This window comes from Hippocampus comes, unplaced genomic scaffold (genome assembly GCF_001891065.2).
Source record: "Hippocampus comes isolate QL1 unplaced genomic scaffold, H_comes_QL1_v1.1 scaffold384, whole genome shotgun sequence".
Lineage (NCBI taxonomy): Eukaryota > Metazoa > Chordata > Actinopteri > Syngnathiformes > Syngnathidae > Hippocampus > Hippocampus comes.
This window is the reverse complement of record NW_017805700.1, coordinates 611,540-624,733: the sequence shown is the minus strand read 5'-3', so window position 1 is coordinate 624,733 and position 13,194 is coordinate 611,540. Positions and strand designations below refer to the sequence as shown.

Genomic DNA, 13,194 nt, shown 5'->3' with positions numbered 1-13,194 from the left:
CTATACATTTTAGAGTTCTTTTCAAGATCCAATTATTTGTTTTTAAATCTCTAAATGACCTCGCGCCACCTTACCTCTCTGAGTTCATCTGCCCCTACACACCTGCCTGGCGCCTCAGGTCTGTGGACCAGACATTATTAGAAGTATCAAGAACTAAACGGAGGCTCAGAGCGGATCGAGCCTTTTCCGTTGCTGGTCCCTCTCTCTGGAATGACCTCCCATTGAACGTTCGGCAAGCCTCCTTGCTGCCCATCTTTAAAACCCGCCTCAAAACTCACTTGTATTCTTTCGCATTTGACTCAGCATGACCCAAATTATGATCTTAGTTATACTGTTTGGTGCTCTCTACCGTCTTTGTTACTGATCTGTTGCTTTAGTGTTGTATATGTTGGTTGCTCCATGTACAGCACTTTGTGTGCAGCGATGGCTGTTTGAAAGTGCTGTATAAATACAGTTGAGTTGAGTTGAGAATCTCAACGGATTGTTCTGACCTGTTTGGATTCCTTTGTGTTGGGAAGAGCAGCTCTCCATAACGTTTGGACGACAGAGTTGGCATTGTTCAGGATCTGGTGCAGGGTTTGGGTGTAGATTAACAGTTCCTTGGCAGAACCTGAATCTGGAGGCTAAATAAAGTATGTATTCAAAAAAACATTTATTTAGTTTAGATTTGTTCGCGTCAAAGTCTTTACATATACCCATTTATCCACGTATTCATTTTCGACCAGTTATTCTGTTCAGGGTCACGAGTTAGCTGAAACCTGAAATTGTTTTCCTGTGTCATTTTTGTTTGTTTTTGGAGAGAGTACAACATCCGGTTCAACAACAAGTCGTCAAATGTTTACAATCATCATAGGCAGGAATGTGATATGAATTTGTGGCTTTTTTTAAGGATCGTTTTTTTAACTTTTTGAATAAAATAAATGGGACATCGAAAGAAAATACACAAAGAATTACATGCAGGAGTGAGCTGCTCGGCAAAGACGTCGAACCAGGCTCATCTGCTACAATACAATATCCTCAACATAGAGGGGAGGTGCTTTACCAAGTGAGCTAACCCCTGCCACGATTTGTGACTTTTAATTATTTATTTGGAATGTTCTTTTTTCAGAGTGGAAAATGCAATGATTGGAAAGCACACTAGTGGTACATGCAAGAACTATTTCTTGACACGAGTTTGAATTTATCATGGACTTCCTCCAATGCATACAGTGCCAAAAGTCTACATCCAGGCTCTAATACAGTGGTTCCCATACTTTTTGGGCTTGTGTACCCTCGAACCTTTTTGTCATACCATGAATATCACCAACTCATACATGTTGATGAGTCCCCGAAAGGAGAACATAACACAACTGTTGTCTTCTTTTTTACTCCAATTTCACAAAAATAAACATGTTGACTTGAAAACAAATATGCAATATAAATGAAAAAATACAAATCCAAATCAAGAGTTCGACCTGCCTTTGTTTTACCTTCTTAAAATAGTTGCCCAAATCTATTAAGAAACATTTCAGAAAACACGAAAAACTGAACCACATTCTTATTATCTACTTTGAAATTGACGGATTACTAGTTTTGTAATCATTGAAGTCAACTATCTGTTTGTCCAATTAGGATTTAAACGCTTCTTTTTTTTTCAGGACAATGGTGTCTTTTGATGAAGAGAAAACTCTTACCTAGCTGACAGTTTCGGCTGTCACTTCAACCTTCATTGAAACTGTCACTGCTTCCTTGTGACGCGTCTTTAAAACAGCTATTTGTTTGTTGTTTCTTTGATGATTGTTCAAGTGAGTGTAAACAGGCGAACAAATTGATTGCAAAATTTCAAGGTTATTTATCACACAATCACAATTTGACATTTCGGTAGACTTTAGTAAGGATCATAGAAGTTGACACATGAACTGCTTTTGTGGGCCACATAAAATGATGTGGCGGGCCGGATCCGGCTCCCGGGCCTTGACTTTGACACCGTGGTAAATATGTAATGGCGAAAAAGGACAAAGCTTTCTGATGAATGAAAGCATTAAATGGGGCAATGCCTTGCCATATCCTTAAAATAAATAAGATTCGGTAAGCAAACTTATTCAGTTGGATAAGAGCGCATTAAGGACAGCTTGTAACAGGTAGGAGTGCAGGAAAAAAATATTAAAGAATCACAGCTGTAGGTGGCGATTTTAAAACGATTCACAACCCTCAAAAATCATTATTTTATAATATTCTGCTCTGTCCCCTAGCTTAGTGCTACGCAACCATGCAGCTTCAACCTGTGAGCTCGCCGCGGCACTTCAGCAGTAGTAGCAGGCATGTAGTAGCAGGAGATTCAACTCACTCCATCGTCACTATATGCCATAATGTAGGTGCAGTATGGGTACCAGGGAAAAGGGAGCTTGACATGACCACAATTGCACATACTGCACATACAGAGACCGAGTTGATTATCATGCGTACCTTTTCATACAGGAAAACTGTGCAACAGGGCAATTCAAAATATAATCCCTCTGTGGTTATTCACGTTGCGATGGCTATTGATTGGAAAATGCAGTCGGACAAAGCAAGGTTTGAGATGGGATAACCAGCCACCATCCATGCCAGAGGGTGAGCTGGTAAACTGCGCCAGGTGGAGAGTGGGATGAGCGGAGGCGCCCAAAGGGGGACCGAAGAAGATCAAAGGTGGCCAAAAGCGGCTGCTATGGGGCATGGGGGGGACCCACAAGTTAGAAGGGACGCGGCCCCATCTGCCAAGTGTCAACCCACGTCACCTGATCTACCACCATATTACTATGACCGACTACAAATCATTGGCCCTCGTGTGGTTGTGCACGAAAAGTTGGAGAAAGTATTTGGGATGGAGGAGTAAGGAATGCTCAAGTGTACCAATTGTTGTGCATTTCAGGTTCAGTTTTACCTTCTGATAGTTCAACTCAAGTGATGAATTCCAAGAATAGAGGGTGGCCTCCATTTTGTAAAGTAGTTTGCTCCCCTCCAGGATCTGCTGCTGCAGAGCCTTGACATCTTGAATGCGCACCAGCGAAGAGCCTGCATTGTGGTGGACAAAGGAAACGTCTGGGGATCGGCCTTGCAGTATCGGTTTGGCTGGGAGGGAAGAGAATAGGAACAGCTCAATTTTTGTTTGATTCGGCCTCTTTGATTCGAGAGGTGACTTGAGCTTGGGCCGTTACATTGCTGTGACCTTTCTCTTGCGTTCACTTGGCTTCCCTTCTCTATGACGCCCTTGGCACACATATTAATTGATTTCAGATAAAACTCTGATGTCACACACTGTCGCATGGTCTAGGCAGAGCCGCCCCCATGTAGGTGGGCGCCCAAGACAGTTTAAGAGTAGAAAGCATTTTGGACAGATACAAAGGTGTCAAACTCAGGTCCTCGAGGTCCGCTTTCCTGCATATTTTCCATCTCCCTGCTGCAACACACCTGATTCAAATAATCAATTCATAAGCAAGCTCTGCAGGAGCCAGATAATGATCCTGACCATTTGAATCAGGTGTGTCGCAGCAAGGAGAGATGGAAAACATACAGGATAGCAAGGACTGGAGATGAGACCTTCCGCAACCCAGCAGAATAAGGATCCTCTCTGCACTCGAGCTTGCTGGCATCCATTAAATCAGGGTTGTCTTTAAAGTAATTTTTTAGTGCCACATTGTAGTTAACGTTTCCCTTGGAGGGCCGTTATGACTGTGAAACCATAGAAATAAGTCAAGACTAATTGTTTCTTCAACTATTAATGTTACTTTAATGAGGGGGTTGGTAAGAAGAAAAGGCTTACGATATCCATCCATTCATCCATCCATGATCTAATCCGCTTATCTTCACAAGGGTGTGCTGAAGCCTATCCCAGCTGTCTTTAGGCAGTAGGCGGGGTACACCCTGAATTCTTTGCCAGACAATCACATCGCACACACAGACAAAAAAAAAAGTCACACTCATAATCAGACCAAGGGACAACTTAAGAGTGTTCCATTAACCTGCCATGCATGTTTTCAGAATGTGGGAGGAAACCCACATAGGCACAGGGAAACATTCAAACTCCACACTGGAAAGCCAGAGCCGGAATCGAACCCTGCACCTCTGCACTGTGAGGTAGACGTGCTCACCCAGGGGTGCCCAAACTTTTTGGACCGAAGATCTACTTTTCGTTCAACCAACCTCCCGGGATCGCCCCTTACCTCGCACGCGCACGCACTCACACACACGAACACACACACACGCACGCGCGCACACACACACGCGTACGCGCGCGCGCCACGATGAGAAGCCAAACACAGAAGCAAGCGATGCACTTTTGCAGCCTCTTGACTATCGTAGCTCACACGTACCGTTTTAAAGTGCTTCCATCAGCCCTCTAGATTCCTATTCTTTGCCCGTGCCCTTGGTGAATTGCAAACGAAGCAATGAGAATAATGACAATCAAAGATATAGCGCAACAGCTCTGATCACAAGCCGCAATTGCAGACTGCTGAGCAGACTGCTGAGCGCTCACAACTTCCGCTGACGTAGTAACGCGCTACTGTAGGTTAAAGATTTACCTGCTTTATTTTATTTAGTTTTTAAAATCTTTCTTTGGGAAAATGAGACTATAGGATGATTAGGGTGCAGGATGCATTAACACAAAGCATATATTACTCACACAAATATATATATATATATATATATTTTTTTTTCTCCTCAACACCTTTCGGATCTCATTGGGATGAGTCCTAGATCTACCGGTCGATCAGGATCGACGTAATGGGCACCCCTGTGCTAGCCAATCGACCACCGTGCCGCCTGTTGACAATGTCTCTGTTTATTACATGAAAATTAGAAATTTTGGTACAGATTTTATTTTATGTCAACATCATGGAAGTTGACATGTTTGATTGGCTTTCACGGGCTGCATAAAGTGATGCGGTGGGCCAGATTTGGCCTCTGGACCTTCAATTTGATACCTGTGCATTAAATAGCCCAACTGAGAAGATGCAATCATCTCGTAGTTACTTTTAGCATAGTAGCATTAAAGACAAAAGAATCAGGCAAAGGTTTCTTCAGAAATTTTCAATTGGTTGCTGAAACCCTGTGGACTTGCTGTGTGATTACTATTCTTTTTTTTTTTTCTATTACGCTATCCTCGCAGAAATGTCAACATTTTGACTGGGCCCAAAAATAAGGTGAGCAGAATGCCTTGTTTTAAAAATACATTTCTGCCTCCACTATAATAGGGTAGATTGTTGACATTTCTGAAGGTGAGGAATGGGATTTATGTTTCACAATATATTGTATGAGTTGTATTAAATGCCAGAAGTGACACATTTTATGGTCAAGACGAGAAGGGCCAGAAGAGAAGGTTCGTTTGGGGCACAGCAGATTTTGTGTGCTTGAGAGTTTTCAGATATAGTTGCGTGAAAAAACAAATATTTGGATGGATCCATATCATTTGATCGGATCCATATTTGTTAACCCAGCCCCAAAACAAGGTGAGTCTCTTGATGTCTTTTTAGTTTCGAGTGACAGCTTTGATGATGCAAAGAGAAACAATGAGAAATAAAAGCATTACAACATGAAAAAAGGAATGTGGGAAATATTTTGAGATGAGATGAAACGGTTGTGATATTCTGAAGTTTGAGTGCAAGATTGGGGTGGTGAGAAAAAGTGTGGGAATAATGTCATGTAATATTTGGTTTACACTGACATTACAAGTGTGATTGGTGTTTATTGAGACCTGCTAGAGGCCTGGTGGTCAACTTGTTAGCACGTCAGCCTCACAGTGCAGAGGTGCAGGGTTCGATTCCAGCTCCGGCCTTCCTGTGTGGACTTTGCATGTTCTCACCGTGCCTGGGTGGGTTTTCAGCAAGTCCTCCCACATTCCAAAAACATGCATTACTGGACCACTCTAAATTGTCCCTAGGTGTGAGTGTGAGCGCCGATGGTTGTATGTCTATGCGTGCCCTGCGATTGGCTGGCAACCAATTCAGGGTGTCCCTCACATACTGCCCAGAGACAGCTGGGATAGGCTCCAGCATGCCCCGTGACTCTTGTGAGGATAAGCGGAGCAGAAAATGGATGAATGGATGGATGGATGAGAACTGTTGTAGAATAGGTAGAAGATTTGAGAAATGTAAGGTGTAGCATCAATTAGTTTTCATTGTTTGAGTTAATTTTGTTTTTTTATTTCGTTGGGTTAATTAACCTGTTGCTTCTGTTTCATTTTCAATGCAAGTGTTAGTTATTTCAATAGTTTTCGATTAGCTAAAATGACTTGGCTTAGGAATAGTGAATGGCAATATTACAGTGAATTACTTGAGATGCTGAAGGGAATATCAGAGAAATCTGGAATGTTATTACCAAACTCTAAATGGACCACCATAGATGGGGCAACCGTGTAACAATCTGTTCACCAAACAAACTGCCCAGAAATGCCCTGAACTTTAAATCCCATTTGATGACGGTGTTTGGGGGGTGGGGGGGCTATTGATCAAGAATTGCAGCATTATGGAATTGTTCGCGTTGACAACAGCCGACGGCCATACGCATTTATAACAGTGCCACGCAGGTACAAATAACACAAGACACCAATAGATTACAAATAGATGGACATCTTTAATAGTTGGAGCTTTGATTGGGAGTGTAGAGGCAGCATTGAATGAGATGGAAATTCTATTGGTTGTATTATTGACTGATGGGAAGTGAATTCAAGTCAAATTTACTCATATAGTTCTTAATCGGGTAGCCCGGTGGTCGACTGGTTAGTGAAACTGTGTAACTTTATTTTTTAACTTTCAGCTGTGATACTGTAATTGCCGTGATTGCAAGATGTTGGTTAACACAGGGGTCCCCAACCTTTTTTGCCCCACGGACCGGTTTATGTCAGACAATATTTTCAGGGACCGGCATTTAAGGCCGCCGTCATTTGCGATCTCCAGCAGTTTTTATCTCCAGCAGTGTTTTTTTTTTACTCTTTTGCTAGCTCTGGCATTTTGTTTTTAGCGTAATCGGTCACGTGACGGAGAAGTGTGGCTTGACGTGTGTCAAGCGTGACATAGACGGATGTAACGGAGAATCCGGTAATTTTTCAAAATAAAACATCTTTCGTCTTCCGAAATAAATAAAACGGAATTAAGGCAAGTTCTTTCTGTGCGGCCCGGTACCAAATGCCCTGCGGACCGGTACCGGTCTGCGGACCGGCAGTTGGGGACCCCTGGGTTAACATACTCACCACTGAATGAATTCCTTTTTGCTGGTGCCTTTGTGTCTGTCTCTCCATTCAGCTTCTTTTCCAGCTGACTGTAGAGTTCTCGGGAGTCAAGTGTCAGAGCATCATGTCCATTGTCACTCACTTGACCTAGTCAGGAAATAAAAACAAGTAAATGTCTTGGCCAGAGATTGTTTCCGAATATCAACATTCAGTGTTGCCATCCATTTTATTGGAGACAAAACAAAGGCTTAACAGATTGTGACCATTCATTCAACAATCACATTAATTTCTGGCATGAAAATGGTCTTGCTCAGTTGAAGGAAAATTACAACTGAAGTGAGCAAACTTGAGCACCTGCATCATTTAGCACGACAGCTACTGAGGGGCAGTCAAAAGCAGTTATTCTTTACCAGTGTGCCACAGCACATAAATAAGTGTGCTATGAAAGATTATCAGGTGTGTTGCAGGAAATCATCCAATTCCAATTAAAACTAATTTCACACCGAGTGACACGGTTGAACGAGACGTAACTGGGCAATTGCAAATAAATTTCAGTCGGCAACTGACCCTCGTAGCTATTTGTTAGAGGAATCTATGGGCGAAATTGTATCATGTTTAAAGTCTCAATTGATCTGGGCACGTCGAAGCATCTGGGTGCGTTATCAGCACCCCCAAATTCCTTTTCAGAAGGTGCCGGCCATTTGGGCTGGGGGCTGTTGCAGCCCACACCACAATCAACACATCAAAGCGGGTGGGCAATCAGAGGAGATCAGATCCGGTCACAAAGGGGGAGCGAGTGATTTGGGAACAGCGGTCGAACAACAAAAGACGATTTGAGAACACCCGTCGCGCCCAGGCGACATTTGTCATCCGCAAAGTCCGCGATATGTTGATACAGTGTAGACCAGACCGAAAGGCGCCAACGTGCCGGTGGTTCAAAGCTCATACCCAGGTAACCAATCACTACCGAGGGGCCGGACCAGGGGTACGGTATGCAAATATCGGGGGCAATGTTTTTCTTATATTTTGCATATGTCACAAATAAATGTTCGAACTCGAGGAGGGGGGGCTCTGAGCGTGATCACGGAGCAACTAAACCGTCGTTCGCTCTCAGAGATCCGCTTCCGTGGATATTGAAGACAATTTTCCTGTGTGCCGAGTCGTTTCTTTAACTTTGTCCGAGAAAATCTCTGACACTATTCAAAGCTCTCTTCATATTGCCGTTTCACATGAGGGAAGTGCAGATTTTGATTCCCTCTTGTTGTGCAGCCTACTTAAGTTCATGAACAAAAGTTCCTCTGTATATACTGTGACATTTTTGTTTGGTGGTACTCTGTGAGGGTTTTCTTATGTAAAATATGAGCCTTGGCTCAATCAAGGTTGCTTGCATAGGTCGAAAGACAACTTAAAACATTAGCTCTTGGTTATGTTTGATAGTTTTGAGACTTGATTGAAATGGGACAAACATTCATTTTGAGCAGTCAAATTATGGCTCTCAGTCAAAGTCCTGTAGATCACGTGAACATTTTGGGTTTTTTTTTTCTTTCCAACCCAAGTGATTTACTTATGTGTAAATTATGAAGTCCAACTTGACAGTTAGTTACCTGCGTGTGTTTCCTTGATAGCGCCTCTGTGGTACTCCAGCAGTTCACACTGAAGAGAGCAACCCAGACTGCGACTCTCACACAATTGTTGCTGAAGAATGCTCACTTCGTGCTTCAGCCTGTCAATCCAATTATTGCTGTTAGCATCACATCTACGTCTGCCATGTTCTTGCTTGTGGTGACTAGAGTTTAAGTAACACATTGCCCTGCTCACAATTTTGACCTGAAAACCAAAATGACACTCAACCATGTCATATTGATGTTCATGTCATCAATATGACATGAACATCATTTGATGACTGAATTCCAAATGTTAAAGACCAATGTGGGCAAAAACAAGTTTGAGTCTCAATTAATGTGTATTAGTTCATTTCCTTGAAAGGAATATTTGACTTTAATGCAGTCACATTCAAATGTGAAAGAAATACATTGGGGATACAGACAAATAAATGGTGACACATTAAGATGGAAGTTTATGTTGTACAGTGCAGGAGGCCCCCCGAGTTACAAACATCTGACTTAAGAACATTTGTAGATATGATATGAACCAATGCTAACTGATGGATGTCCTTAAATGTCCATCCATCCATCCATCCATCCATCCACCCATTTTCCACCGCTTATCCGGGGTCGGGTCGCGGGGGCAGCAGCTTTAGTAGGGAAGCCCAGACTTCCCTCTCCCCGGCCACTTCTTCCAGCTATTCCCGGCAGATCCCGAGGCGTTCCCAGTCCAGCTGGGTGACATAGTCTCTCCAGTGTGTCCTGGGTCGTCCTCGGGGTCTCTTGCCAGTGGGACATGCCTGGAAAACGTCATCAGGGAGGCCTCCAGGAGGCATCCTAATCAGATGCCCAAGCCACCTTATCTAGCTCCTCTCGATGTGGAGGAGAAGCGGCTCGACTCTGAGCCCCTCCCGGATGACCGAGCTTCTCACCTTATCTCTAAGGGAGAGACCCTACGGAGAAAACTCATTTTGGCCGCTTGCATCCGGGATCTCGTTCTTTCCATCATGACCCATAGCTCGTGACCATAGATGAGAGTTGGGACGTAGATCGACCGGTAAATTGAGAGCTTCGCCCTTTCGCTCAGCTCCTTCTTTACCACGACAGACCGATACAACGTCTGCATCACAGCAGACGCTGCACCGATCCTCCTGTCGATCTCTCTCTCCCTCCTGCCCTCACTCATGAACAAGACCCCGAGATACTTAAACTCCTCCACTTGGGGCAAGATTCCCTCCCCGACCCAGAGAGGGCACTCCACCCTTTTCCGACTGAGGACCATTGTTTCAGATTTGGAGGTGCTGATCCTCATCCCAACCGCTTCACACTCGACTGCGAAACGCTCCGGTAAGAGTTGGAGAGCCCTGCTTGAAGGAGCCAACAGTAGCACATCATCTGCAAAAAGCAGAGATGCAATACTGAGGCCACCAAAACAGACCCCCTCAAGGCTTCGGCTGCGCCTAGAAATTCTGTCCATAAAGGTTATGAACAGAATCGGCGACAAAGGGCGGCCTTGGCGGAGTCCTACCCTCACTGGAAACAATTCTGACTTCTTGCCGGCAATGCGAACCAAACTCTGACATCGGCAGTATAGGGACCGAACAGCCCGTATCAGGGGGCTCGGTACCCCATACTCCCGAAGCACCCCCCACAGAACTCCCTGAGGGACACGGTCAAACGCCTTCTCTAAGTCCACAAAACACATGAATCTTGGGGTCCTCTTGCATTCACATTGCATGTAGCAACTTGATTTATTCTTTTGTATTTTTGGATGTATAAAAAGAAAATGGAGTCACTGCTTCGTACTTGTCCTTGCATGAATGTATAGACGTAATCTAAAATATGTAAAAGCTTAGGTGACAAAGAAAAAAAAAAGACTCAAACCTGTTGATGGTGTCTTGGTTCCTCAGTCTTACTTGTTTTAATTCTGTGATCTCCTTGTTTAGAGCTTCAGCCTGAGTTTGAAAATTCCTGCTGTGCTCCATCCATTTCAATACTTCTAACTCCGTCTCTTTCCGTTGATTTTGGTCAAGGAGTCCAACCTCTTGCATCTGCTCCACCACTTGAAGAGAGATAAACAAAACAGAGTTCATATACTATAGAATCTCTTCATTATTTTAATCAAAATCTAAAAAAACAAAATAATTTTCACCAAGGAGGACATGTTGGTTGTGTGTGTGTGTGTGTGTGTGTGTGTGTGTGTCTTTTCAGGAGTGTCTAACTGAAAAAGTATAAAAAGCCTAAAACAACAAATTCTCACAATTATGGATACACTAACTTTCAATGTCAAGCCACAATTAAGAATGTGCTCACTGAATTAATATTCTGGTTTGCTCATTGCGCTATCCAAGGATGTAAGAATCCTCCCTGAGCTGTTGTTACCTTATTGTGTTGTGGGGGTTTGTGTGTCCCAAAGACCAGAGGCACGAAGTTGTCTGGGGCTTTATGACCCTTGCAGGTTCACTCAGGGCAAAAAGGTCCAAGGTGATGGACCAGACAAAGCATGGTTAAAAAAATAAATAAATAAACCTGAGGAGAATGACCACGAACTGAACAAGTTTCCCCTCAGGGCGTGGGTCACTGGGCTCGCCTCTGGAGCTAGGTCAGGAGTTGGCGTCAAACCAAAAACGTACCACTATTGTCATAAAGAAATATAAGAAGCTTGAGTGGGAGCAAATGTTTCTTTACATTGACCCTATTTTAAGTTGATTAAGGCAACCACATCATTGTTCCATTTTAAAAGAGTCTCTGATAGATCAGCCCATTCATGGAATCAATAACTGAACTCACAACTCTCAGCCCATTCTATAAACATATAGAGAGTTGGTTACTGGATAATCAGTACTGTAGCCAGTAACATGCTGCTCAATAACTAGTGACGAAGGAATGCATTATTCTCACATGACCTTTTTTGTTTGTTTTGTTTTGTTTTGGTTTTTGGTTTTTTTTGGTCAAGTCAATATTTCCAGACAGGAAAAGTAACTGTGTGTTCGGGTATTGCGGTACCGTGAGTTTCAAGTATGAGAGTGAGGCACTTAAATTTTACTGAGGCACTTTATTTTAGAATAGGCAGTACAGTACTGTGAAAAAGTATTTGCCCCCTTCTTGATTTATGTGTTCTTTGTCGACCCACACAAAGGTTTCAGTTCATCAAACCAATTTTAATATCACACAGAGACAACCTAAGGAAAAAAAAAAGCGCAATTTATCAATGGCAATTTAATTTATTAATCATCTAATCATAAACACATCGACTGCGCGCCGCGGGATGGCTGGCCAGCAGCTCTCTGGAGGCTAATTGAGGCTCACTTCCAGAGCTGCATAAAGGCAATGCTGATGAATGTTAATTACTGTATAAGGTTTTATAATTAAAGATTTAAGTACAAATGAGTACTTCTATAGTATTTGTCTCAAATATGTAAAGTACAAATACTGTTTACATATTTTAAACATGCTGGTGGTACCCACAAACCCTTACACAAAAATTCTTGGGGGTGCGGGGGGTGGTGGGCAAACCCAATTTCGTGGATTTTCATCTTTCGCGGGTTTCGATAAGTGAGGCATCAATGTATACTGTACCTTTATTGGTGTCCAAATGTTTTCTTTGCGGACTGCTGTTCTCTTCATCCTGAATCCTAACGTCATTGGAAAGCTTATCAACTGAGTCAAGGCTTATGTTGGTTGGCGCACCTGGAGAGGCCGATAGGGAAAGACAATGTATTTTTGATTTTTTTTAATTTTTATCTCTGGTATTTTTATATCTGGCTGTGCATGTAATTTAAAATCCTGCTTGAATAGGATGATTCAGGAATGATTGCATACATTCTATGCTTTTTTTAATCTGCCCTGTCTTTCCCAAAAGCAACAATCTATTCATTTTTAAGTGTATTCATTTGTGGTGCAAAATGAGACGACTGGGCATACCTCAGTTAAAATAATAAAATAATTTTATATTATTATTTAGTTTACAAAACGTGTAATTAGTTGCAAAACCTCTCTCAGTAGCAATAGGAGCCAGTTTGTCCTCCAGCTGCTGCCTGAGGCGATCGTTTGTCTGAATGGAGTCCTCCAGTTGTTCCTCCAGACTTCTGATCTGAAGTAGGTGCTCCTTAATCAGATATGAAGCTACAGTACAGCACAAGTTAAAAATACGTATTCGGTTTTCTTTAACAAAGTATAATTTTTGTATTTAACGTTTAAACACCAGTGGTCGAGTTAAACTCGGGTGTGTGTGTGTGTGTGTGTGTGTGTGTGTGTGTGTTGTGTGTGTGTGTGTGTGTGTGTGTGTGTATATATATATATATATATATATATACAGAGAGAGAGAGAGAGAGAGAGAGAGAGAGAGAGATGTACATGTAGATATAGATTGATATAGATATTTATATCGATACAGTATCTATA

The 13,194-nt window shown here is 42.7% G+C and overlaps 1 protein-coding gene across 2 annotated transcripts in view; it reads right to left on the bottom strand.

Moving 5' to 3' along the window:
• pde4dip (phosphodiesterase 4D interacting protein) overlaps window positions 1–13,194 on the bottom strand; it is a 151,206-nt gene that overhangs the window by 14,827 nt on the left and 123,185 nt on the right. For both annotated transcript variants that reach the window (XM_019882631.1, XM_019882630.1), the window contains 7 exons: window positions 12,784–12,915; window positions 12,370–12,480; window positions 10,675–10,852; window positions 8,791–8,909; window positions 7,208–7,333; window positions 2,903–3,090; window positions 492–623 (listed from right to left, as the gene is read on the bottom strand). In XM_019882631.1, the coding sequence (XP_019738190.1) occupies window positions 492–623; window positions 2,903–3,090; window positions 7,208–7,333; window positions 8,791–8,909; window positions 10,675–10,852; window positions 12,370–12,480; window positions 12,784–12,915 (986 nt within the window). The remainder of the gene's footprint in view (window positions 1–491; window positions 624–2,902; window positions 3,091–7,207; window positions 7,334–8,790; window positions 8,910–10,674; window positions 10,853–12,369; window positions 12,481–12,783; window positions 12,916–13,194) is intronic.